The sequence below is a fragment of the Capra hircus genome, chromosome 20, assembly GCF_001704415.2.
Source record: "Capra hircus breed San Clemente chromosome 20, ASM170441v1, whole genome shotgun sequence".
Taxonomy (NCBI): Eukaryota; Metazoa; Chordata; class Mammalia; order Artiodactyla; family Bovidae; genus Capra; species Capra hircus.
Window position 1 is genome coordinate 71,014,245 of NC_030827.1, and position 26,652 is coordinate 71,040,896.

The 26,652-nt window shown below is 63.0% G+C and overlaps 1 protein-coding gene across 1 annotated transcript in view; it reads left to right on the top strand.

Moving 5' to 3' along the window:
• SLC6A3 (solute carrier family 6 member 3) overlaps positions 433 to 26,652 on the top strand; it is a 33,880-nt gene continuing 7,660 nt past the window's right edge. The window contains exons 1-13 of the mRNA XM_018065473.1: positions 433 to 451; positions 2,151 to 2,478; positions 3,711 to 3,842; positions 7,598 to 7,823; positions 11,623 to 11,761; positions 12,353 to 12,487; positions 16,308 to 16,411; positions 17,751 to 17,875; positions 20,363 to 20,475; positions 21,544 to 21,672; positions 22,724 to 22,823; positions 25,311 to 25,411; positions 26,484 to 26,651. Of these exons, the coding sequence (XP_017920962.1) occupies positions 2,193 to 2,478; positions 3,711 to 3,842; positions 7,598 to 7,823; positions 11,623 to 11,761; positions 12,353 to 12,487; positions 16,308 to 16,411; positions 17,751 to 17,875; positions 20,363 to 20,475; positions 21,544 to 21,672; positions 22,724 to 22,823; positions 25,311 to 25,411; positions 26,484 to 26,651 (1,758 nt within the window). The 5' untranslated portion in view covers positions 433 to 451; positions 2,151 to 2,192. The remainder of the gene's footprint in view (positions 452 to 2,150; positions 2,479 to 3,710; positions 3,843 to 7,597; positions 7,824 to 11,622; positions 11,762 to 12,352; positions 12,488 to 16,307; positions 16,412 to 17,750; positions 17,876 to 20,362; positions 20,476 to 21,543; positions 21,673 to 22,723; positions 22,824 to 25,310; positions 25,412 to 26,483; position 26,652) is intronic.

Sequence of the window (26,652 nt, forward strand, 5' to 3'; positions counted from 1 at the left end):
AAGGAAATGGCCACCCACTTCAGTATTTTGGCCTGGAGAATTCCAAGAACTGTATAGTCCGTGGGGTCGCAAAGAGTCGGACACGCTGAGCGACTTTCACACTTGGTCTTGCGAGGCCTGGGACCAGAGGCGTCCCGGGTCCCAGGCGCCCCAGGCCCCAGGACGCGCCAGGCCGCGGGCACAACGCGCTGCTGGCGGGGCACCGGCGCCGCCGTCCCGACAGGGCGGTGGGCTCCCGGGGCGGGGTGCCGGGGCGCGGGGCGCGGCCACGCTCACCCTCCGCCCACCCGGGGCGGCACGGAGGCGGAGCCAGGGCGGGCGGGCGCCCCCGTCGGCCGGCGGGGCGGGTCCCGGCGACAAGATAAGAGCCGTGAGCGCCGCGGGCCCGGAGCTGGAGCTTTCTCGGACGCCGGCTGGCGGGTCTCCAGCGGCGCAGAGGCCGGGCGCGCAGGTGAGTCCGGGCCACCCCCGTGGGCCGCGCCGCGCACCGGCGTCCCCTGAAGTCTGAGGCCGAGGGCGCGGGGCCCGGGCGGGAACCGTCGGGGCGGGGTGCGGGGGAGGCCACAGGTAAAAGTAGCCGACAGTTGGGATGCACAGAGCGCTGCAACAGGGCAACTGGCCATCTGAAGGTGAGGTGGCCGAGAGGTGTGAGCCCGAGAAGGGCGCGGGGCTTTTGTGTGTGCCCCGCCCCCGGCCGTGTCCCCTGCCCCTGCCCTGCCCCAGGCTAGGAGCGGGCACTGGGCAGAGGGGCGGCTGGCCCTGTGAGGCCGGGGCTGCTTGCTCCCTGTTGAACTAGACCTGGGCCTGGTGGGGGCCGCCCCCAGATCCAACCCGGGCGACTTTCAGCATGGCTTCTCCTCTCAGGGCTTAGCCTTTGCAGTCTAAGATGGGGCAGGGATGCCCAGGAAGGTGGGGGTGTGTGCAGGCTCTGGGCATCCAGGCTGGCTGTAGGGGCAGACTGCAGCTCTGCTTCTGTCCTGGGCTCAGAACCACGCTGCCCAAGCAGCACGTTTTGCTTTCTGTACCCAAAGCTGGCCTGTGAGGCCGTGGCTTCAGGCGTGAGGTGGGCTCACCCCACATGCCGAGCCGGGGAGTCCCCAGCAGGTGATCTCTGGCTCGACTGTGAGGGCCGCTGTCAGAGCAGTCCGCTGGGGTCTGCTCGAGCCCTGCCTGCTCCCCTGGACCCTGCCGAGGCCAGTTCCTCTGCTCCTCCCCACAGGTCCCTTCTGTGCCTTTTCATTCGTCTCAGGAATGTGCTGTGATGAGTTGTGTTGTGAGTTTCTGTCCAAACTCGGATGCAGAGGAAAGTCACCCCGTTTCCGCTGCCTCCTGCTGCCTTCTTCTTCAGTGTGTGTGTGTGTGTGTGTGTATGTGTGTGCACGCGCACACACACCTGCAAGCGTGTGCAGTTGAAACATCCAGACGCCAGAAGAAGTCATGTTTGAAGCTGCCCACGGCCTTGAGGGCCCACCTTGCTCTCCGGCATGACTATGTGACTTCTTCCATCCCCCCTGATTGCGCTACCCAGACTGTCGTGAAGGTGACTGGGAGGTGATTTCCCAAATGAAGCCGCTCCATGCGGGAACTAGTCCCGTGAGCTCCCATCCCTGCCTGGGCCGTCCCGGGACCGCGGTGGATGTGGACATGCAGCCGCTCCTTGACGGAGACTTTTGTAATCGCTACTTTGAAACTTTGACTTCCTGTGGGTGACCCTGGTTTTAAAATTTTGCTTCTGACTTTGGTTGCTGAGTGTAAAGACTGCGTGTGCACTGTTGTGAAGAGTGACTATGGAAAACCATTGGAAGATCATCACCTTACGGGGGCAGTGGGGGGAGCGTGGAGGTAGCCTCTTGCGTTATCACTGAAACCACATTAGAGGTGCCGTCACCCTGCCCGTCATGGAATGGGCTGGGGGAGGGGAACGGGGCAGGGGTCTGAGGTCCCCATGGCCTGGCTCCCAGCCCCACGAGGAGTGGAGGTCATCCGCTCATCTCGGCTCTGTCTCCTTAGGTGCTGGGACAGCTTGCGTTCTGCCCCCGAAGAAGCATCTGGAGCGCCACCCCTCCCTGCTCACTCCACCCGGTGCACCACACTTCGGGCTGCTAAGCCTGTGCGTCCCTGTGTGTGTTTCTCTTTCGCGCTGGCTGAAGACCGAGAGGGCAGCAGCACAGGGTCCCGGAGTCCAGGAGGCCATGAGTGAGGGCAGGTGCTCCGTGGCCCTGATGTCTTCCACGGCAGCTCCGGCCAAGGAGGCCAACGCCACGGGCCCAAAGGCGATGGAGCTCGTCCTGGTCAAGGAGCAAAACGGGGTGCAGCTCACGAACTCCACCCTCCTCAACCCCCCGCAGAGCCCCACGGAGGCCCAGGATCGGGAGACCTGGAGCAAGAAGGCCGACTTCCTCCTCTCGGTGATCGGCTTCGCGGTGGACCTGGCCAACGTCTGGCGGTTCCCATACCTGTGCTACAAAAACGGCGGGGGTGAGTCTGTCCACCTGCCTCCTGCCCTCCTGCCTCGGGCGCCGAGGGCGCTGGAGGCCGGGCTCCAGGGGGACGTGGCGGAGTGGGGCGCATGGACCTTGCACGGTAGCGCTCAGAACAGTCTCGTCCCCTACCGGTTCTGTCCGTTCGAGGACGCTGAGGCCAGGAAAGCAGGGGCGTGGCTGGAGGCACTGTGACTCTGCCTCCTGTTTCCCAAAGTGGCCTTCACTTTGGAAAAGAAAATTCTCCAAGGCCTGGAGAACAGCCTCTTTGACCGACCGCCCAGTGCTCACAAAGTGTTCGGCAGCCCTTGTGCTTGGAGCTCCAGGATGCCCAGGGAATGTGTCTCCTCCCCTCCCCAGCCCCGCCTCCCCTGCACACCCAGCCCTGGAACTGCTCCATCTGCGTTCAAGGCAGAAAACTAAGAAATGGGCCCGGGTCACCCTCAGAGTCCAAGCTGAGAAGCCGGTTAGATCAGTGCTCGTTCCCCGTGAGTCTCCTAGACACTGCCACCCCATCGGGGTCACTCCACGCCTCGCACTCGGGACTTCAGGAAACTTCCTTGGGGAGGGCCTACCAGGGCACCCGTGAGCAGCTGGGCATTTCTGAGCAGGCACAGAAGTCGACCCGAGACAGGCAGCCCTGGGGGGTCTCCCTGCCTCTCCCGCCCCTCCCGGGAAGAGCCGTGGCAGAATCACTCTCCCGTGGGCAGAGCGAGTCGGCTAAAGACGGCTGAGCTGGTGGGGCCCCAATCTCTGTGCTCAGAGCGCCGTCGCCCAGAGAGGCCCCAGCTGGGGGGCGGCTCCTGCCAACAGAGAGCGCTGCCACAGCCCCAACGGAGGCAGGCTGGTGTCCTGGGGACCAGGCTGCGTTGGACCCCAAGGGTCCACGGCTCACGAGGACAGACATCCCCACTGAGGAGAGAGAGGGGACCCAGGGCCGGGCAGGTGGAGAGCAGAGAGCAGTGAGGAGCAGAGCTGCCCCGGGCCCGGCTGGCACGCTCCGCTCTCGGTTGCTGCGCGTGCCTGGGGGCGGCGGTCCCCAGAGGGATGTGTCAGGGTGCGGTGACAGCGGGAGCCAGGCACAGACGCAGGAGGCCCAGCCTGCAGGGAGCTTCGAGGAAGGCTGACAGCGGCCGTGCCCGGGACGCGCGTGGACGGCGGCGCACTTGCTGGGGTGACAGCGGGCTGGCGCGCCCTCGGTCCAGGCTGAGCGTGCTGTCGCGTCCCCAGGTGCCTTCCTGGTGCCCTACCTGTTCTTCATGGTCGTCGCCGGCGTGCCGCTGTTCTACATGGAGCTGGCCCTCGGGCAGTTCAACAGAGAGGGGGCGGCAGGCGTCTGGAAGATCTGCCCCATCCTGAGAGGTAACGGAGTGTGGGCCAGGGTGCGCGGTGGGCTGGGGGCGAGGGCGGGGGGCAGGGGCGTGGGCCAGGGCGGGGCGGGGGGCGGGGCGGGGTGTGGACCAGGGACGGGGGCGGGGCGGGGCGGGATATGGGGCAGGGGCGTGGCTGGGGGCACAGCGGTGCACGGCGGGGCTGGCGGGGACGCCCCACGTGCCTGGCAGAGTGTGGGCCAGGGTGCGTGGTGGGCTGGCGTGGGCCGGGGGCGGGGGGCAGGGGCGTGGGCCGGGGGGGGCGGGCGGGGCAAGGCGGGGCGGGGAGGGGCGGGGCGGGGCGGGGAGGGGCGGGGCGGGGCGGGGCTGGGGCGGGGCAGGGCGTGGCCGGGGCACGGCTGGGGTGGTCGCTTAGCTGGTCAGCCACAGCTGTGTGTATTCTGTGCTGCTTTGCTGGGTGTCTAGGCACTTGGACACATCCTTTTAATGACCGAGGGTTTGCGAGCGTGTGTCCTTGCTCCCAGGCGAAGCCAGCCTGCAGTTCCTGGGTGGTGGTGTTTTGTCAAAGTGCTAACACGGTAGAAAAGGTAACACAGCCTCCTGTCTGCAGTTCTGTGATCCCCTCTCTGTCATCTGCGCTGGTTTGCTGGGGCTGCCATACAGAGCGCCACAAACCAAGTGGCTTAAATAACAGACGTTTGTTGTGTCGAAGTTCCAAGGTCTGAACTCAAGGGTGCTGGTTGGTTCCTTCTGCGGCTGGGGAGAGGGCGCTGGGCCTGCTCCCAGCCTCGCTCCTGCGGTCGTGGGGGCCGTCTTCTCCCTGCGTCCTCACGGGTGTCTCTTCGCCCAGGCTTCCCTGTTAATGGGGACATCATTCGCAGTGAACTAGGGCCCACCCTGACTTGATTTTCCTCTGTGAAGACCCTGCCTTCAGTAAGATCACATTCTGAAGTACTGGGGGTTACAAAACTCTTCCACGTTGGAGGCCACAGTCCAACCCGCAGCGCCCTCTGCCTCCCACCTGTGCGCCCGGCCATCGCTCTCCGTGGGTCTGCCTTGTCCATCTGTCACGGATCAGCTGTCTATCATCCGCCTGCTTACCTGACTTAGCGCGTCTATCGATCCATCTTCTGTTTCCATATCTGCCGCCCTTCTGCCTCCAGGCAGCTGTGCTGCTGCTGAGGGGCAAAGCGCATGTCCCCGGGGAGCCGTGTCAGCCCCAGGTGCCCTCGTCACTCTGCTGTGACCGTGAGCAACCTGGCCGTCCCGGGGGTTGGCTGTGCACGCAGCCCTGGGGCAGAAGGACCAGAGGCTCAGGCCACTCTCCCTGGGATACGGGGCTGGATCTGCTCTGGCGTTTGGTCAAAGGCGGCTCCGAGTCCCCCAGGCCACAAGCGGAGGGTTTGGTGAACAGAGTCGTCACCTTCTGGAGATTTTCAGCAGCCACCGACAGCCAGCTCACGGCCAGGAAGCTTCTGAGAGGCGCTCAGAAGCCGTGTGGCTTCCTGACTCTGCGGCTGCCGGGCGAGTCCACCGTGAGCCAGCTTCTCCCGGGGAGCACAGGGGACAGAAGTGCAGTGAGAAATTATTCCCCAAGGACGGGGTCTACCCCAGAGGAGGCCTTTGGTAGGGACAGCATAGATCTTGTCATCGCTGCTACTGAGCATGTCTCCCGAGAGGGGCCGTGCACCAGGGCCTGTCTGTGCTGTGTACGAGTCACTCCAGTCGTGTCTGACTCTTTGTGACCCCATGGACTGTATATAGCCCTCCAGGCTTCCCTGTCCATGGGACTTGCCAGTCAAGAACGCTGGAGTGGGTCTCCGTTTCCTTCTCCAGGGGTCTTCCCGACCCAGGGTCCGAACCCAGGTCTCTTGCCGCTCCTGCATTGCAGGCAGATTCTTTACCGCTGAGCCACCAGGGGAATCACTCCTGGTACTGGATCTGTTTAATGTCTGCACATAAGCAAACTGGAGTCACTCTCTTTCTGCTTTCAGGGTAGGAAGAGAGTTTTAATGAAGTGTCCTGAGCAGGAAAATAGCTTCTCCTAAGGGTCAGAAAACCTATGACAAACCAAGACAGCGTATTGAAAAGCAAAGACATCACTTTGCCGAAAAAGTCCCTATAGTCAAAGCTACGGCTTTTCTAGTAGTCGTGTACGGATGTGAGAATTGGACCATAAAGAAGACTGAGCACCAAAGAATTGATGCTTGAGAGCCCCTTGGACAGGAAGGAGATCAAACCAGTCCATCCTAAAGGAAATCCGTCCTGAATATTCATTCGAAGGATTGATGCTAAAGCTGAAGCTCCGGTACTGTGGCCACCTGATGTGAAGAGTGTACTCACTGGAAAAGACCCTGATGCTGGGAAAGATTGAAGGCAGGAGGAGAAGGGTGCAGCAGAGATGGTTGGATGGCATCACCGACTCAGCGGACATGAACCTGAGCAAACTCTGGGAGATGGTGAAGGACAGAGGAGCCAGGCGTGCTCAACCATGGGGTCTCAGAGAGTCAGACATGACTTAATAATTGAACAACAACAAACAAGGAGGGTTAGACCCACAAAAAACAAGCCAACGCGCTCCCTGCAAAAGTCACTGTGAAGATAAGCTCCTCCTGGCCACAGGCAGGCAGGACCGGGCCGTGCCCACGAGGTTCCAGGGTACTGATGCCCAGGCCAGTCCCAGCAGCAAAGCCGGGAAAGAATGTGGAAATGAGAGAAGTCTGTGTGGAGCTGGGTAAACTGAACCGCAGCAGCGGGACGCAGCAGTGCTTGCCCAGCACCGAACAGGACAGAGGTCTTACCGCAGACCAGCCGTCCACCACGGTCAGGATGACACGGCTCCAAAGACTGCTCGCCCCTCCGTTCTGCTCCAGCGGTCAGGAGCCCCTCAGCGACTCTCCCAAATTCCAGGTCTTGTGACCCTGCCCAGGGCACTCTGACAGGCCCAGGGGGCTCTGCGTGGTCAAGCACGGCCCCGGGAGATTCTGGGTGGTCATGCATGGACCTGGGTGATGTTGGGTGGACCCAGATGCCTCTGTCTACCCTGACTGGCCTGGGGGAGGGACGGTTAGTGAGGTGGCTGTGAGTGGCCTTAGGTGGCTGTAGGCAGCCCTGCTGGGTGGGGCTTGTCTTGGAGGCCTGGCTGGTCCTGGATGAGCCCGGGAGGCTGGGGGCAGCCGTGGAGACCCTGGCCATCCTTTCGTGACTGTTAGTGGTCTTGTTTGGCTCTGGGAGACATGGGGTATTCCTGGGTGACCCTGGGGCAGCCTTCAGGGCCCTGTTGGCAGGGTGGCCTGGGATGTCCCTGGGGGACCCTGAGTGGCTTGGGATGGCCTTCGTGGACTTGGTGTTCTGTATCCTTGGGTCTTCCTCGATGGCCCTGGGTAGCGGTGGATTTTTCTGATGGTTTTATTTGGCTGGTGGCCCTGGATACCCCTGGGTCAGATTGCCCTGGTGACCCTGGGTGGTCCTAGGTGACTTGAGCCTGGGCGACCCTGACTGGCTGTGAGTGGTGGTGGGCAGCCAAGGTGGCCCTTAGTTCCTCCGTGTGTCTGCAGGCGACCTGGCTGTACCAGGGTGTCCCCTTCTGGCCATGCAGGTCTGGTAGGCCTGGGATGGTGCTGGGGGCGGGGGAGTGGCCCCTCCTCCGTGACGACGGCGGGACCCACCCTGGGCCTCGGCTCCCGGCGTGCTTAGAGGCGCTGCCTGGTTTCAGGACGCCCCCGGCAGCTGCGTCCCGGGGGTGGGGGTGGGGGCAGGGCGGCGCTGACGGGCCGCTCTCCCCAGGCGTGGGCTACGCGGTCATCCTCATCTCGCTGTACATCGGCTTCTTCTACAACGTGATCATCGCCTGGGCGCTGCACTATCTCTTCTCCTCCTTCACCGCCGAGCTGCCCTGGACGCACTGCAACCACACCTGGAACAGCCCCCGCTGCTCGGACGCCCGCGCCCCCAACGCCAGCGCAGGCACCAACGGCACCTTGAGGACCACGCCCGCCGCCGAGTACTTCGAGTGAGTGGGGTCTCCTCGGGGCCAACGTCCCTGGGAGGGGAGGGTGCCGGCCCGGGGTCACCCGCCGGCCTGTGCTGCCCCCGGGCTCTGGGGAGGCGCCTCCCTGGCCTGTGTCTCGTTCCGCTCCCCGGGGCTCTCGAGGGGCTTCTTTCTGACCCCACCTCCAGCAGCTCAGCTCCGCTCCTGGGGGAAGACCTCGCAGGAAGGGGAACCGGACAGGCTCCCCCCAGCCCGGGCCAGCTGCCCTTCCCCACGTCATGACAGAGGCCGCTTCTCCTGAGAAGCACATTCGCAGGGCCTGCCGCAGACTCCTGAAGCTCCTGGTGGCTGGGGGGGTCTTCCTTTGGGACTGAAATCCCGGTTGGGCACAGTCTGCTCACGTTTCTAGGTGGAAATGAGCCCACCGACAATTCAGAAAAGTGAACCTCAGCCCAAAATATAATTCTGGTCTCAATCGCAGGTGGGCACAATTTCAAAACTTGCTCTGAGGTAGGAAACCATGAGCGTAAACACGAGGGCCATCTCACTGTGAAAGTTATAAACTCCGTCCTGGAGGAGGTGATCATACGCCTGGGGGTGTGAGCAGAGCCGCTGCCTGGCCCCAGCCGGCAGAGGGGCTTCCAGAGGACCCCTTTAATCAGCAGCCGGCGGTCCGGGGTGGTCCGTGAGGGGCGGGCCCTGTCCCACAGGGCCAGCGGAGCTGGGCGAGACCCCAGGTGTGCAGGGTGGGGCCAAGCCCTCGGGAGCCGGGAGCATCTGTCGTGGGGGTGTCAGAACGACCCCGCCCAGGGGACAAGTGAGTCCACAGAACCTGCGGACATCTAGAGTCTGAGGTTGTGTGTCCAGATAGTCGGAGTCTCGTTCTCAGCTCTGGGGGCCCCACGTGGGGAAGGTATCTCTAGGACCAGCTGCTGCAGAAGGCCACAGTGATGGGCAGGGACACAGTGCCAAGGGTTTGGGTGGGGGGCACTGGGGGGCTGCCAGAGGGGACCAGGGCCTTCCTCAGGAGTTGCCAGGAACAGCGTGGCTAGCACGCAGGTGGTGTGCGGTGGGACCTGTTTAAGTTTTTCGAAAGAGACTGCTTTTGGTGGTTTGGGATTAGCAGGTGGAGGCATCTGGAAGGAGGGGAGGGGTGTCCCTGATGGGGAGGTCAAAGGGCCACTGAACGCCCGCCTGCTTGGAGGAGGGGGCTCCAAAGCAGGGAGGTGAGGGCCTGGTCTTGGGAGCTCTCAGCAGCGGCCAGTGGGTTTCAGAGCAGGGCTCCAAACGGGGGTCCACTTGGGGTCAGCCGCATCAGATCCACCTGAGAGACGCCGGGGCGGGCATCCCCATGGGAAACACAGACCCAGTACCCTGTCACCTGAGTGTGGTCAGGACTCAGAGCGACAAGCAAGCAAGAGGCGGTAGATTCATCCAGGAAAGGACGCAGAGCTTTTCGTCAGTCGCTCCACCCTTGAGGAGCTTGCCCCACCCCGCCGGCTCATTGCCGCAGGTCCCAGACTTAGGAGCTTCTCATCCACAGGGCAAGGCGTGGGCTCCTGTGTGCTCCCCCGCCGTCCCGCTGAGCCCGGACCTGGCCCAGCCTTGACCTCAGTGTTAGCCTGTGATGGGAGAGAAGGGGCCAGAAGGAGAGAGGGAGGGGGCCCTGCGCCAGAAGGGGGAGAGCAGACATAGCTACAGTGCCTGGGGATGGCCCCGCCCCCCACCCCATCCCCCACTCACAGATGTCTGGAGGGAGCTCTCACTAGAGCTGGGTTTCTCATTTCACCAACAAAACCGCAGCAAAGCTTCCAAGCTGGGCTGTTTTCTACAGTTCTAAGATGGATTTTGGTGCCGTTCAGAACGTTCAGGAAGCTGTCAGGTGTGGAATGTGCCAGGTGAGGCCATCTTGGGGACACTTAGGAGAAGAGCATGGCTACCCACTCTAGTATTCTTGCTGGAGAACTCCGTGGACAGAGGAGCCCAGCGGGCTGTAGTCCATGGTGTTGCAAAGAGTCGGACACGACTGAGTGACTAACATTTTCTTCACCTTCACGTTTTGTTTGGGAGTTCTGGAAAAAGTTGATTTATGTAAGTGATTTTCAGATAAGAAAAATAGAGGGGAAAAAAGGTGACTAGTCAGTGATTTATTATTAAGAATGCTAAAAGGAAAGAATATATGTGATAAATGGATTTTTTTTAAAAAAAGAGCTGACTAGGGCAGTCTGCTTGGAACTCCCGTCTGGAAGAGAAGGGTTGAGATGGAAAGCTGCCCGCCCCTTCCTGGGAAGGGCTGTCAGCAGGAGCAGATGTCCAACCGTAGCTGGAGGTGACCCCGGGACAAAGGTGCAGCCTTTGAAGGTTTACAACGCAGTCAAAGATCGGTAACGACACAATCAATTATTAAACTGCGCCAGGAACACCCCCAGGTGATTCCACTAGCAGCGAAGACTGGGTTTCCCTGAGACAAGCTCCAGTGACTGTCAGGTCTGGAAAGGTTTTCTGGAATTTAAACTCAGTGTATAAAGCCTGGTGGGCCACCATAGAGGCCAAGATAGCTATTAATACAGTCACGAAGTTGTAAAGCTGTGAGTCCTACAAAGTGCAAGCTGACTCCAGAAACCCCAAGGTAACCGCATGTGACTCCAGCTCCATAAACACTTCAGTGTAAAACCGCCTTCGCCTGCTTTCCAATATGCACTTGTCGCAGCTCAGCCACTCAGTCGTGTCCAGCTCTTTGCAGCCCCATGGACTGCAGCACGCCAGGCCTCCCTGTCCACCACCAGCTCCCAGAGCTGGCTCAAACTCTTGTCAGTTGAGTCGGGGATGCCATCCAACCGTCTCATCCTCTGTCGTCCCCTTCTCCTTCTGCCTTCAGTCTTTCCCAGCATCAGGGTCTTTTCCAGCGAGTCAGCTCTTCACATCAGGTGGCCAAATTATTGGAGCTTCAGCTTCAGCATCGGTCCTTCCCGTGAATATTCAGGACTGATTTCCTTTAGGGTTGACTGGTTAGAAAGCTATGTATTTAAAGCTGCAAACTAGCCTCTAAGAGACCACTTTAACTGCCTCCTGCATGTTTGATACACTATGTTTTCATTTTCACTCGTTTGAAGTATCCCCTTGTCTGCCTTGGCATCTCTTCTTTAACTCACAGGAGATGCTTGGAAGTTTGTTCTTTGACTTTGAAATATTGGGAGGTTTTCTAGATATGTTTCTGTTATTGACATCTAACTTAATTCTGACTTGCTGAACTAGTATATTTTAAAGCTTCATTATTTCTAAATATCCTGAGGTTTGTCTCATTGCCCAGTATATGGTTTATCCCTGTGTGTGCCACGTGCACGTAAAAGGAATGTGTATCCTGCCGTTGATGGGTTGGAGAAGGAAATGGCAACCCACTCCAAGACTCTTGCCTAGAGAATCCCATGGACAGAGGAGCCTAGTGGGCTGCTGTCCATGGGGTCACCCAGAGTCGGACATGACTGAAGCGACTTAGCATGCATGCATGCCGTTGATGAATGGACGTGTCAACTAGGTCATGTCTGCTCCCACACCCTTACCCTCGCCTTGCTCTGCCCGCCACAGTGAAAGGCGTGTTGAACTCAACTGTAGCTGTGGATTTCCCTGTTTCTCTTCACAGAGACGGTAGGCCTGTGTCTCCACTAGGGCTGGGGCCTGGCCTTTCTGGAGTGGGGGACGGGGGTCCCCAGGCTGTGAGGCCAGGTCCTTGCTGCCGTGCCTAGCGGGGCAGCAGTCCTCCGGGCCGGCCGGCTCCTGGGTGGAGAGGCAGCCCCTGGGACCGCAGCCCCTTCCTCTGCAGGCGCGGTGTGCTGCACCTCCACGAGAGCCACGGCCTCGACGACCTGGGCCCCCCCCGCTGGCAGCTCACCTCCTGCCTGGTGCTGGTCATCGCCCTGCTCTACTTCAGCCTGTGGAAGGGGGTGAAGACTTCCGGGAAGGTGAGGGGCAGGGCTCGCCAGCTGGGGAGTGGGCAGGGGGCTGTGGTTGAGGAATGGTTTCAGCACAAGGGGAATCACAACAAAAGATTTGTGCCGATGAAGATATTTCGGTCACTGTCTGGGTGCCCAAAGCAACGATGGCCCAAACGCAGCCATCACCTGGGCCGGCACTCACAGTCATGATCCAGCCCCCGGAAGCCTGCCAGTGGTGCTACCCTCTGCCTCGCCCGTGACCCAGGGTCCATCTTTCACACATGACCCAGGTACACATTTGCACAATCAGTGAGATGCAAATCACTCGAATTTTACACATCGGAAATCCCGCCACTGGTGCCTACAGCCGTGGCCCAGATGCAGACAGAAGGCCCCTTCCCTGCCAGGCTGTCTTGTTTCAATCCCTGGGAGAGACAGGAAAGAGGGTCCTGGGCGGGCCTGCTCCAGGGGGCATTTGCCGAGCTGACATCCTGGGACTGTTCAGACAGTGGGCTTACCAATCCAAGGCCCTCTGTCTGAGCACAAGCCAGCAGGGTGCCCTGAGCCCAGCCCTGCCCACAGTGGCTGGTGCGGTTGGACAGCGTGTGCTCTCCCCAGGTCGTGTGGATCACAGCCACCATGCCGTACGTGGTCCTCTTTGCGTTGCTCCTGCGAGGCATCACTCTCCCGGGGGCTGTGGACGGCATCAGAGCGTACCTGAGCGTGGACTTCCATCGGCTCTGCGAGGCCTCGGTGAGTTCGCCCTCCGCTCACGGCCCATCCTCCGGGGCTGGCAGGTCGGGCCGTTGTTCTCTCTGCATCTTGGGCAGGAAACGCTTCACGTGGGGTGACCTGCCCTGCCCAGCAGAGTTCACTGTCCAGGTGCGCAGGGACCATGTGGGCACAGCATGGGGCTGAAGGGACCAGGGTAAGAGGATTAGGAGGAGGGGTCACCCCGGCCTCTGCAGGGACAAGCCAGGGCAGCTGCCCCTTAACCTCCTCACCTGGGCTGTCCACTCCCTGGAGAAGCCCTCCTGGGTGCTCAGACGAGCACCTGGGGGTGGGGGCGCCAGTCTGTGCCCAAGGGTGTGGGCGCCTAGCTGGACCAAAGCCCGAGCTCTGGCCACAGCATATGCTCAGAGCTGGGCTGAGATGCTGGCTTGCATGAACCAGGCCCACCTCGGGGCGCCAGACTTTGTGGTCAGACACCCCGGTGCCCACACAAGGTGGTGATGTGACCATCTCGTGGACAAACGAAGTCCACTGTCCGGCTGCAGGTTTCCTCAGCAAAGGACGACACCGTCTGGGTTTAAATACCAGGACTTGGCAGGGCAATGGAGGAGGGCTGGGCGGGGAGGAAGAGAGAAAGGAGAAGGCCGGAGAAGGCGGCAGGGCAGGGGTGGGGTGGTCACTGGCGGGAGCAGGGGCCACTGGAAATCCAGGTGGACCACACTGGAGCAGCTCTCTAGACCTGGGGCCCCAACAGCCGCCCGAGGAGGCTGGGTCACTGGGTGGAGCAGTCTTGGCCAGGTGTGGGGGCCCCGACACTGCCAGCTTATGAGTCGGGGGCAGCGCTTATGGGGCAGGAGGAGGTTCCACAGTGGGGAGAGGGTGGGCAGTGGGAGCGGAAGAAGGGCAAGTCGGCAAGGCTCCGAGCCCCCAGGGGCCCCGGGAGAGGGGGAGTTGGCGAGCAGACACTGAGGAGCAGAGAGAGGAAGGCGCCATGGCCACGGGCCCACAAGCTCACAGGGGAGGGCAGCCGTAGAGCCCGCCAGGCAGCTCACGGAGGACCCATGAGACTGTGAGAGCCGCACACGTGTCTCCACGGAGCCAAGGGAGACGGACACGGACGGCTAGGGGAGCGTGAGGTCAGTGGGGATCCCGGGGCCCCACCGCACGGCCGGGCCCAGGGCGCCGGTGGGTCAGCGGAGTGTCGTCCTCAGGAGAGCCCGCGGTGGGTGAGGTGTGCTGGTGGGAGGAGGTGGCCGTGGCATCAAAGGCCAGGTGGGGCATGACCCAGAAATCAGAGAAGAGTCAGGCGTCGGGCGGAAGACCACGCAGAACAGCTATCAGCCGTGTGAACAGCTGCGTCTGTGAAGCAGAAGGGAGTGGAGACCAGAGGTTGGCACAGGTGAGGTTGCTAGGCAGATGGGTGAGACAGACAGACAGCAGAGTTCAGGTGGACGCATGACAGGCGGCAGACAGGCAGACAGTGGGCGGTGGATGACAGACGTCGGTGGCAGGCAGTGAGGGGTGCGGCTGCCCTGTGTCCCCTCCTCTAACGTCCCATCAGCTTGCGCAGGAAGGGACAAAGTCAGGACAGAGCGTGCACAGCCGCTGGGTTCCTGGGAGCCCTTGGGCCCAGAGGCCGGGCCCCTGCATCCGCAGCTCAGAGGGCAGAGCCGTTCCTGTCCCCTCTACAGGGTCCTGGCTGACCTTCGCACCATCACCTCCAGGACAAGGCAGGAGCTGGACTCACCAGCTTGGTGGCCATCCTGGGCTGTCCCCTGGGCACCTCTCCCCAGGCTCAGGGTAGCCTCCCTCAGAGGCTGAGCGGCCCTGGCACCTTCCTGGGGGCTGGGAAGTGTGAGGGTAGGTCCCATTAACTCCCCTGGGATGTGGTTAGGGGCTGGCTCAGATTGGGGTGCAGGCCCCCAGCACCTTCCCAGGCTGTCTGTCCCCTGGGGGTTCACAGGTGGCAGCTCAGTCCAGGGGAGGCCACAGCAGGGAGTCCTTTCTGGACTTTCAGCGTCCTTTCTGGCCCAGACCAGTGGGATTGGAGGTTCCACTGGGGGCCTGCCCAGCAAGCGGTCAGGGCAGAAGGACCATCAGCTCTGTCCCTCCTCATGTCCCTGGCACCACAGACCCTGAGCTGCTCTGACATAGAGACAGACCTCCATCTCCTGGGGGCCATTTGTAGGTCTTCATGGGGACGAGGGGACCCCCTTTGGGGTCAGCATCCCTGCCCTCGGTGGTGTCCAGCCTCTTGGCCATTCATCTGCAGCTCTTGAGCCACCCTGCCGGGCAGGTGAGGTCTGGGCTGGGACAGACACTGTGCTGTCCTGGGATGGGGGCGGGGGGGGGGGGTGGCCTCCATCCTAACAGCAGGGAATGAGGCTAGGAAGTAAAGGAAAGGCCGGTCTGGGTCAGCCCCAAGAAGCTGCCCAGTGGGTCCCAGGGTGGGCTGTGGGCAGGACCCAGGCTGGGGCCTGGGGCAGTGGTGAGCAGAGGCCTGGCCAGATGGCCGGGAGGTGCCTCTGGGTGGGTGGGCCACATGTGCAAAGGCTCTGGAGTGACCACTGGCCACTAAGAGGACCTGAGACTGCAAGGGGGCAGGAGCGCCCCCCACCCCTGCGCCCCCAGCCCCTGCCTGCAGAAGCCTGCCCGCCCAGCCACTCCAGGCCTCGGGAAAGCCTGGTCGTGCTGTCCTCGGTGCTGGGCTGACCCAAGGCTCTGGAAGTGCTGCCCAAGGGACTGAGCCCCACAGGGCCTGGTGTAGGGGCTCCGTGTCCAGCCCCCTCACTGGGTCGTGCTCAGGTCAGCCACCTTGTGCCCCCAGCTGGGGGCTCTGGAGTCACGGCTGGGGAACCGGCCCACAGGCCTCATTTCAGGCTGAGGGACTTTGGGAACAGCCCCCAGGACCCTCCCATCCCCACCTTTCAGGCAGTGTGCCTGGCTGCTCTCCCAGGGCGGGTGTCCGCTGTCCTCCGCCTCCCTAGGCTGTGCAGGGCCCAGGGGCGCCCACGTCATCATCACCGGGTCGTAGGGTGGTCTCTGCACCACCCTGACCCGAGCAGGTCGTGTCCGACGTCTGAAATAGCGCCTTGGTCCAGTATTGACCACACAGCCTCATTTGTCACGTGTGCCAGGCGCCCGGGATGTCGCCTGTGCCACCTCCAGCGAGTGCAGAGCTTGGAGCCACCGCTGGCTCCGCGGGCCTTTCTGCGCGCGCCGTAGCGGGCCCCCACGCGTGCTCCATGTGCTGCTGCAGGAAGGGTGGGAGGCGAGTGCGGACAGAGGTGCCAGCGTCACACAGCTCCGTCAGGAATCCCTGCTCTCCCCGGGGCGTGGGCCCAATAAGTAACCCCAGGTCCCGCACCAGGGCGCAGCCCCCTTCTCCTCGGGCCCTCTCAGGGCTATTCCCTGAGGTGACATTTGCTCACCAACCGTGATGCCAAGTTTAAGTGCGACTCTGTCCTCAGAGCCTGTGGCACTGAGGGCCCAATCCATGACCCTGCCTCTCCCCAGGCTGGCCGTGCCCCACAGGGACCTCTCCCCTCGGGGCCGCGCACCCCGCCCTGTCTCCCCTCGGGGCCGCCCACCCGGCTCTGTCTCCCCTTGGGGATGTCTCCCCTCAGGGCCGCCCACCCCGCTCTGTCTCCCCTCGGGGCCACCCACCCCACCCTGTCTCCCCTCGGGGCCGCCCACCCCGCTCTGTCTCCCCTCGGGGGCCGCGCACCTGGCTCTGTCTCCCCTTGGGGATGTCTCCCCTCGGGGCCGCCCACCCCGCTCTGTCTCCCCTCGGGGGCCTCTCCTGGTGGGGGCCGCTCACTCTGTCTCTCCACTCCTGCAGGTCTGGATAGATGCGGCCATCCAGATATGCTTCTCGCTGGGCGTGGGCCTTGGGGTGCTCATCGCCTTCTCCAGTTACAATAAGTTCACCAATAATTGCTACCGGTGAGTCCCGCCCCGAGAGAGGCCTGTGGCGTCAGGCGGGCAGGTGTGCCCCTGGGTGAGGGGAGGGAACAGGAGCCGTGCTTACAGCCCCTTAACCGCACGTGGAAATGAGATGGGGAAGCCACAGGCCAACACTGATTCCTGTTTAAGGGAGGCTTTGAAGCAGGAAGATGCTGCCCCCTCCCTGGGAGGAGGTCTCTCAGGTACCCCCAGGCCCCTCCTCTGCCCGACTGGGCCACCCCGTCCTCCCAGCATCCGGGGTCAGGCTCCTCACCCGTCTCCCATGAGGAAGGGCCTGTGCGTGTCCCCACCTGGCCTTCACTGAGGGAGCGGGGGCCCCAGGCACACCTCAGACCCCGCAGAGCCCCCCCCAGACTAGCGCCAGGACAGGCAGGAGCGTGGCCGTGCCACGTGCCCAGAGCCCCAGCAGCCCGGCAGCCGGCGCTGCCCGGCCCAGGAGGACCTGAGCGACCTACAGCCACTTGCCAGCGCGAAACCGATCAAAAGACAGAGAAAGGGCTTCCTCCAGGACTGCTTTCCTTGACCTTTGAGCCAGTGTTTGTTTTCTTTCATATCATGAGGATAAAAATGCGGTTAAAAATACAAAGGCGGTGTGTGCAGCAGAAAGGCCAGACGGACCATTACCCAGAGGTCCACACAGGGGTGGCGTCTGGATGGCAGGCCAGACAGCGGCTCCCGAGCCCACCCTGTGCCCACCCGAGTCTGTGAGGGTCCTTGCACTCGGGCACTCGGGAGGGCTGGCCCCACGGCCCCTCCTCCCTGCTCTGAATTCTCTGCCCTCAGAGTGGGGTCCCTGGGCCAGCAGCCCTGACCCCCAGGCATGTAGGGGAAACACAGCATCTGGGCCCCACCAGACCCACCCCCCAACACCTGCACCTTAACAAGGTTCCCAGGAGGCATCTCCAAGCCCTGCCTGGCAGCCCTGTGGGTCAAGGTGGGGACCCCGTGGTCACCTGGGCTGCCCACCGGAGCCCAGCTTTGCCTGTGGGATCACCTCACCATCAGCGCTGAGTCAAGAGTCCCAGGAGCCCCTTGGTCCCCAGGCAAGCGCAGATGGCTGGTCACTGGAGGCCTGACCTGGCCAGGGTGTGGCCAGCGCCCAGAGCTGCTCAGCAGGGGGTGCAGGTGGGCAGCTCACCACTGTCGGGTCCCAGCCTCCCTCCCTCAGGGCAGCCCGGGACAGGGTCACAGGAGGGGCCGGCCTGCCCGTCTGGGGAGCACCCCCAGCCGCCAGCACCAGACACAGCCAATTACGAATAATGACGGGAAATTGCAGAGGCGCCCGGCCGGGCTGGCACAGCGTGTCTTGTTCCTGCAGAGACGCGATCATCACCACCTCCGTCAACTCGCTGACAAGCTTCTCCTCCGGCTTCGTGGTCTTCTCCTTCCTGGGGTACATGGCCCAGAAGCACAGTGTCCCCATCGGGGACGTGGCCAAGGACGGTGAGTGGTGAGGTCCCCACTTGCCCGCTCCCAGGCCGCCCAGTTCTCGAAGTGTTACCCTGCAAGCTGAGAGGGAAGCGCACAGGCACCCAGGGCCCTGCCCAGGAGCAGCTGACAGGGCGGAGAGCAGGGTACCTGGGCACACTGTGCCCACCACCTCCACGCACTCCCAGCTCCTGCCCCCTCGGGCCCTCCTGCTGGACGCCAAGGCCGGGTCGAGGTTGGCCCTCGGCCCAGGGCTCCTCACAGAAGCCACTCGGGCTGCAGGACGAGGGTCCGGTTCCCCTCACCTGGTGGGGGACATGCAGCTGAGGGCTCAGAGTCGTTCCAAGTGGCACAGATGGCCGGACCTCGGTGTGGTCAGCCAGAAAGAGGCTGGGCTGGCTTGGACGCCAGCAGTTACTTTGTTCCGAAGCTTTTCCCCCAGCCCTCCAGGGGCCATGGCGCATACATGTGGGAGCGGGGTAATAGCGGAGAAACACCCGGGGTCTCTGGCACACAGTGGCAACAGAGACCCACGCTCCCAACCTGCTCACCCAGCTGACGCGGACAGGAGTGTCTGCAGACAAGGGCTCAGCGGAGGGGAGCGGGCAGCGGAGGAGTGGGCACTGGTGACGTAGGGAAGCAGCCTGGGCCAGCAGGAGAGGACTGGGATTCCCGGCCCAGACCAGGGTGCTGGGGGGCCTGATTGCTGCGCCCCTGGGCATTCTGTGCGGGGGGGAGGTCTGCCTGTGCTAGATCCTGGGTGGAAGGCGTGGCTGAGGCAGTCTGGAGCTGGGTCAGTCTAGGACCTGGGCCCCAAATCGCCGCTGGCCCCGCCGGCCTGAGGGTTGTACTGTGCCTGCACCTGGAGGAGCCCCTTCCTCTGAGACCATCCCGCTCAGGGGCGGCCCCTCGTCCCCCCTACAAGCTCCTCTCCTCCTGGGTCTTCTTACTCTTGAGCAGGAGGGTTACCAAGGAGAGCAGAGGGCGGACCCCACCGGCGCCCTGAGCTCTCTGCGGGTCAGCCCGTCAGTCTATCCGTCGAGTGCTGGGAGCCCCACTTGGAAAGCAGGGAACAGAGTTTGGAGCAGGGCGGACGACCCCCTCCACGTCTGGCAAGAAAGCTGGGGACCCAGATGAATCTCCACGTGCTTCCAATCCACTCTTTCGTCCTGGGAAAAAAATCCAATAAGGGCAGGAAAGGGGACCTGGTGCAAATGAGGACTGAGCAGTGGAATTTACTCACCTTTGCTTTGTGCATTTTCACTGGGTTTTGCCCTTTATTATGATAAATAGCAGTAGTTTGCGAGAATCCCCATTAACGCCTGGAAGTTAGCTGACCGTCTTCATTGCATTTCCCAGAAAAGCAAAGTAAATGTCATCTATAGCTCTAATTCTCAAGAAAACAGGGGGAAATAGTAACCCAGGAGCAAAAATGAAAAGTGAGGATACTGGCTTTAGTTCAGCCAAGCTGATGGGCATCTTCCAGGCTCCTGGCGCTTAGACTTTAGGGCTTTTCAAACCATCTGCCCCTCCTGCCCACATCAGAAACTGTGCTCCTTCCCGGGGTGTTGGGAGTCCCAGAGCCCAGGTCAACACCAGGGCCCCTGACAGATCTTGGAGATGGAGCCTGGCTCCGGCCTTTGGCTCTCTAGAAGCATCAGTAAGTGCCCCGTTCCTGTTCCCGTCGGCTGGTGCCTGACCCAGGCCCCGCAGAGGACTGGGAACCAGGAAAGTGGTGAGTTGTGCGTCCCTGAGCAAGCTCTTGGAGGCTCTTGTGAAACTAACACTGAAAGTGACCAACTGGCAGCTTCCTGTGGGGTCTTCTTTACTTTGGGGTCACTTGCAGTCAAGTGCCTGAGTCCTGACCACTCCCACCCCTCCCCACCTCCACCCAGGTTCCACCTACTGGGGGTGAGGGAGCTGGCGTGGCCCCCTGTGTCCCCACTCCCAGGAGTGTGTCTGGGAGACAGTCACAGGGGACAGAAACACACCGCTTTGCAGGGAGCACATGGAGAAGGCGCGCTAAGTTGTGGGGTCTCTGTAACAGCACATGGCTTTTAAAGATCACACTTAAGCTGGCACAGAAAAGCATCTACCGTGTAGGCTGCCTGACAGCAGCAGCGAGCGTGAGTGTGTGAGTGTGTGTGTGTGTGTGAGTGTGAGTGTGAGTGTGTGAGCAGCAGGCACAGGAAACCAACCAGGAGGCCCCCAGGGTCTGGAGGGAGGAAGCACAGGGTGCCCCCCCCCCCCGAGCCCGTCCCGCCCTCTCCCTGCTGGTGTGCCCCCTCCTCTGGGGGCACGGGGTGTGGGAACGGCTGGAGCAGAGCCCTCGCTCCAGGACCTGGCTTCCCTTCTCCCAAGTCCTGGGCCCTGAACTCAAGGAGGGAGGCCTTTGCAAGGAGAGCAGTTTCTCACTGCCTTAGGGCCGGCTTCGGGGGCGGGGGAGGGCGGGGGAGGGGCCCGGGAAGGCCCGCCCTGGGTGACCGGAGGGCCTGCTTCCAGGGCCGGGGCTGATCTTCATCATCTACCCGGAGGCGCTGGCCACGCTCCCGCTGTCGTCCGTCTGGGCCGTGGTCTTCTTTGTCATGCTGCTGACCCTGGGCATCGACAGCGCTGTGAGTGAGCTCTGCGTGCCCTGGGGCCCAGCCAGGGACGGCCGGCTCGCCTGGTGCCCTCGGGCTGGCCAGCCTGGAGAGCCCCAGGGCCTGCACATACCTGCGCCTGTGCAGAGCCCCCAAGTGGGAGGGCAACGGGGCCCCGCAGTTCCTGGGGAGGGCTCTTCAGACCAGCTCTGCCCTGCTGCCCCTGGGGGCGTGGCGAGTCCTGGGTGGGGGGGCGGGGAGTAGCGTGCTGCGGGAAATGGGGGCCACACAGCACCCAGCAAGGCTGGGCCTGACTCCAGCTTTCCCCGCCCCGCGGCCTTCTGGTGGGAGCGGGTGCCGTTTTGGGCGCGGCGGGGGGCAAAGGTTCCCGCCTGGCCAACTGGACATCCATCCTGTGGTGGCCCTGTGGGCCCCTGGGAGGGCAGACTTCCTCACGCTCCTCCACGCGGCCTGCTGGGGACCAGCACCTGAGAGCTCAGGTCCCGTGTCTGCACCCCCTGAGCCTCCTGGGAGAGGGAGGAGCCCGCAATCCCTCCCCTGTGAAAGCTGGCCACTCCACCTGCCTCTCCCAGTCAGCCTTCCCACCCGCCCCGGGTGGACCGCACCCGGGTGGATGAGTCCCTCCAGCAGCACTTCCCAGAGGAGATGGTCCCAACTGAGCGGGGCAGAGGCTGCTTGGAGGCCAGGCTTCCTGGGCACACCCCCTCTGGACAGTGCTGAGAGTCAGGAAGGCCACGTCACTGGGGACACGGCCAGTGGCCAGGCCAGGCCTCCTGGGACCAGAGCTCAGCTGTGCGGTGGGGCAGACACTTGCTTAGAGAAGCCGGGCGGAGCTGAGCCTTTGTGGTGCCACATGGGGCAGCGTGACCCTGGCCACGCAGCTCCCCAAGAGAGGGCAGGACACGCACCCCGGTCCTCCATCTCCAGTGGCCGTGCCGGGGAGCAGCCCTTGCTGGGGGTGCCCTCTGCCCCCCGGGACCCCGTGCGGCTCCCGACTGAGCGTGTGGGTGGAGACGCCACACATGGGTCCCCAGGGGGGCAGAGGGCCACCCCGCAGCGCCTCTTCTGTCCCGGCTGCAGATGGGCGGCATGGAGTCCGTGATCACCGGGCTCGCAGACGAGTTCCAGCTGCTGCACCGGCACCGGGAGCTCTTCACGCTGCTCGTCGTCCTGGCCACCTTCCTCCTGTCCCTCTTCTGCGTCACCAACGTGAGTGCCTGCGCTGCCCCGGACGCTGTCTCATGGCAGACGGAGCAGGGGCGCTCCCCCGCAAGCCACCCGTGACCTGTAATGATACACGGGCATCCGTGCTCACGCACACGGTGACCTTGAGTCAGCCAGGGCGCCACCGATGGTCACTCAGCGTCCCTGCGGTCGCACGCGGTCCCCGGGCGTGGGAGGGTTTGGTCTCCAGCGTTTCAGCACCTGGATAGCTCCCTGTGAGGCGCCTCTGGGTTTCTGGGGCAAGAGGGTTGGGGGGCTTCCCTGGTTGCTCAGCTGGTAAAGAATCCACCTGCAATGCAGGAGACCCCGGTTCGATTCCTGAGTCGGGAAGATCTGCTGGAGAAGGGATAGGCTGCCCACTCCAGTATTCTTGGGCTTCCCTTGGGGCTCAGCTGGTAAAGAATCTGCCTGCAATGCAGGAAACCCCGGTTCGATTCCTGAGTCGGGAAGATACCCTGGAGAAGGGCAAGGCTGCCCACTCTGGTATTCTTGGGTTTCCCCGGGGTCTCAAACAGTAAAAAATCCACCTCCAAGGGGGAGACCTGGGTTTGATCCCTGGTTGGGAAGATCCCCTGGAGAAGGGAACAGCTACCTATTCCAGTATTCTGGCCTGGAGAATCCGTGGACTGTATAGTCCCTGGGGTCGCAAAGAGTCAGACACAACTGAGCGACTCACTTTCACTCAGGTTTGTGGGAGGTCTGTCCGGGGTGGAGGTGGGGGGTACAGGGCTCAGGGCCCCGCCTCACAGAGGTTCTGCCATTGTTGGCATTTCCTGGCTTTCATCCCTAACTGTACCAGGAGCCCTGGAAAGGCGGGGAGAGGTTGGTTTTTTGGTAACAGCCGGGTTCCCAAGTGGCTGCTCGTGGACTGAACTTTAGTTTCTTTCCTGAGTGACACTCCATGGAGAGTAAAATAGAAGGTGTCTGTAAGCTGGCGCCTCGGGCCAGGCTGATGTTTTGGGAAGAGCAGTTCCGTGGGCAGGCGTGAGAGCCGGGCACCCTGAGCTCAGTGGGTGCGCCCCTCCTTCCCCCCCAGGGCGGCATCTACGTCTTCACGCTGCTGGACCACTTCGCAGCTGGCACGTCCATCCTCTTCGGGGTGCTCATGGAGGTCATCGGGGTGGCCTGGTTCTACGGTAAGAACAAGTGCTCCTTGGGATGGCGCGCTCCTACCGGCAGGACAGAGCTGCTGTGTGGCGTTGTGACCGACCGGTCAGCTAGCATCTGTGGGGCTGGTCGCTGAGGCACCCAGTGGCCCTGCGTTGTGGGCACTGTGGCACCACAGAGCGAGGCTTGGCCGCTGCGGCTTGTTTGGATCCATGCAGGCAGTTAGCCTGGACGGCACCCTGAAGTCGCCCCTGTGGTCAGGGCGCTCGGTGTGGCCACGTGGTCCTGGGCTGGGCCTGGAGGAGGAGGGTGGGCTGGCTCTGGGTGCCGCCCTCTGGTGGAGGTGGTCTCTGCATCCCGCTGAGCAGAGTCCCGGCACCAGGGAGGCAGGGGAGCTGGCCGAGGGGGGCCTCGCTGGGGCCTCAGCTGATGGGAGGGAAGAGACAGGAACGCTCAGTGAGTCTCAGGCCAGAGCTCCCGCCTCCGCACGACGGCCCCACCAGACTCCTGACCCCCTCCCGCGGGGCCAGCACTCGGGTGCTAGGACTGGGAGCCCCTCAGGGTGGGGGGCCCACTGGTCGGCAGGTGGTGTGCCCAGCCTGCAGCCGTGTGCCCCCGCCCCTCCTGTGTGTCCACCGTGTTTCCCGGGATGTCCTGAGGCAGGACTGACAGCAGCAGAAAGCCGCCCTGCAGAGTTCTGCTGTGCCCTTCCCGCCGCCGTACCGCCCATGCTAGCTCTTCGTTTCTCTCCTGGGGCTTGGGTCCTGGTGCCGCTTGGCTCACCTGACCAGGCATCCTTGACGACGTTCGCCGTAAAGGCCCAAGATAACAGGCACACTTCTTGCACGTGTGTGTGCAAGACCTCCGGCCAAAGCCAGAGGTCTGTGCCGTTCGAGAACTGCAATCTCGAGCCAGCCCTGGTGCCACACGAGGGGTCATGGCCCCTGCTTCAGCCCTGAAGTTATAACCTGAAAAGCACTCTAGCTTTGAGAGGCTTAACCGACAAAGAGCTCGTATTCCGAAAACACTTTTCCAGTTACATTTCCTTTTCTACAGAAAAGGGAAATATCAGCCTCTCTGTACTTTCATTGGTACCTGGAATCAATACCTAGTCTACAGTTTTAGATTGTAATCTCCCCAAATCAACCCTGAATATTCATTGGAAGGACTGATGCTGAAGCTGAAGCTCCAGTACTTTGGCCATCTGAAGCAAGGAGCTGACTCACTGGAAAAGACCCTGATGCTGGGAAAGATTGAGGGCAGGAGAAGGGGATGACAGAGGATGAGATGGTTGGATGGCATCACTGACTCAATGGACCTGAGTTTGAGCAAGCTCCGGGAGATGGTGAAGGACAGGGAGGCCTGACGTGCTGCAGTCCATGGAGCCACAAAAAGTCAGACAAGACTGAGCGACTGAACAACAACATCTGAAAATAAAACCTCAGAGAAAGAGAGAAAGTGCCTCAAGTGTGTCCAGCAGCCAAGAACATCCCAGAGCTGGTGGAGGCCCAGGGGAGCTGGCCTTGCGGCGACCACACGCTCCCCAAAGAGAGACCGCGCTTCCTGCAGACAGCAGTTCTCATCAGAGCACGGCCTCTCAGTGCCCTGAGGTCCCTGTGGTCTCCGGATGGGCCAGCGTGGGAGGGGCTGCCTGCCCCGGAGCTGCCCGAGGGGCCCCAGGGGACACCCCGTCTCTGCGGGCCTTTAGGTTCAGCCTCCACCCTGCTTCTTCAGTCCCCCTCCGATCCGAGGTCTGGTGAGAGGGCTGAGTGTGAAGAGGGAATCCTGCGTGGAGTTGTCTCTCTGATGTCCCCGCATGTGACGTGAGACTCAGGAGGCCTGCCGTCACCCCGCCTCGGGGTGGGAGAAATCAGCGTGAGACCTGGAGAAACTGGCTCATCCAGCTTCTAGCAGGAGCTTTCCCTACAATATAGCGACTGTATGCGTGTCTCAGAGTGGGACACTCGGACACCTGCTCCCGCCTGAGCCGGAGGACGCTGTGCTCGGGGACGCGAGCCAGGCACAGGCAGACAGGTCCCGCGGGAGGCCCTCAGGTTCCTGGACGGCAGGGTCACAGAGGCCGCAAGCAGGATGGGGAGGGCCCGGCCTCCGCTGGGAAGGCGAGGAAGGCCTGGGGAGGATGGCCGGCGCGTGCGCAGCGGTGCCACTGTGCTTCAAGCCGCCGGGCCCTGTGCTCACGGTGGTTAGAATGGAAAGCATCACGTACTGTACGCCTGACCGTGACTTTTGTAAAGGAAAGTAATGTTCATTACAGAGGGGCGGCAGGGGTGGCCGTGGGCCTCGCGGAGGAGGGCGGGAGCCCCACAGGCCCTCCCGTGCAGTCAGTGACGCCAGGGTCACCCTGGGGACGTGCACGGGCCCAGTCGGCATGACCCACCCCCTGCGCCCTGGGCAGCACCGTGCGCCCTGAGCTCCAGGGGAGCTGGGGGGCCGGGGGGTGGGGGCCGCGTCTCCAGGCGGGCCGCGCTGACGCCCTGCCTGGCCCCCTGCTGCAGGTGTCTGGCAGTTCAGCGACGACATCAAGCAGATGACCGGGCGGCGGCCCAGCCTCTACTGGCGGCTGTGCTGGAAGTTCGTCAGCCCCTGCTTCCTCCTGGTGAAGCCCCCCTCCCCCCGCCCCGTCCGCCGCGCGCCTTCCTCCCCTCCCTCCGGCCCCCTCCTTCCCGCTGCCCCCAACTCTGCCCACCACCCCGCCCGCCCCGCCCCGCCCCGCCCATCCGCCCCGCCCACCACCCCTCCCGGGTCCAGAGTGGGGCTCGCGTGCCTGATGCTGGGGGAGGGTCGGGAGTCAGCAGGTCACGGGCTCGGCCGGGAGGGCAGGCTGGCCCCCCAAATCCTCCGGTCTCCTGGAAGCATGGCCCCCACTCTGGGCCCACCGAGACAGCCACGTGGGCGGCAGGGTGGTCCTTATCCGACAGCGCTTCTGCCCGGAGGTCGGGGGTCGTCAGCCGCCCTCTGCCAGGAGGCCTCGGAGGGAAGTCAGCCTCGGGGTCAGCGGGTGCTCCGCCCGAGGCTGGACGGAAATGGACAAGGTTCACCCAACAGCGCGGGCTGGAGCTGCTCGTGGTCTGGGCTGGGCTGGGCAGGCTCGGGCCAGTGGGCAAGTACACCTGTGGCCTGTTGCGCTGGAACCCGGCCATGCGTCCACTCCACGGCTGCAGGGCCGGATGGCCGTGGCCGAGTCCCAGTGGCTCAGGACCCCTGACTGTCCCCCCTACCCAGCGGCCCTGGCTGGCTGTTTGGGGCCATCCAGCTGAGTGCAGAGGCTGGGCAGATGCGCCCCAGGAGACCTCAGCACCCGTCCCCGCCCAGCCAGCCCAGCACCCCCCCGCCCAGGTGCGAGTGCGCGTGGGCAGCCCCGACCCACGAGGGGCAGCGGGAGAGGAAGTGGAGAGGGGGTGAGGCTCCCGGCCTGAGCCTGCGCAGGCGCTTTTGGTCGCCCCTCCTGCCTCCGGTCAGTGAGAGGTCCTGCTTCTCCCCACGTGGTAACCCCGGGGGTTTACGGAGGCCAGTGAGAGAGCCCCTCCCATCAGCCCCGAGCCTCGGGGTCAGATGCCCCCACCGCCGGGGCCCCGCAGCCTCAGGCCGTCGTGTGGGGGCCCCGCCCCCAGAGTCGCCGCTCGGGAGGCCCTGGCCCCGGCGGCCCTGACCCTGTCCCTCGGTTCCAGTTTGTAGTCGTGGTCAGCATCGCGACCTTCCGGCCCCCGCACTACGGCGCCTATGTCTTCCCCGAGTGGGCCAACGCGCTGGGCTGGGCCATCGCTGCGTCCTCCATGTCTGTGGTCCCCATCTACGCCGCCTACAAGCTCTGCAGCCTGCCCGGCTCCTCGCGGGAGG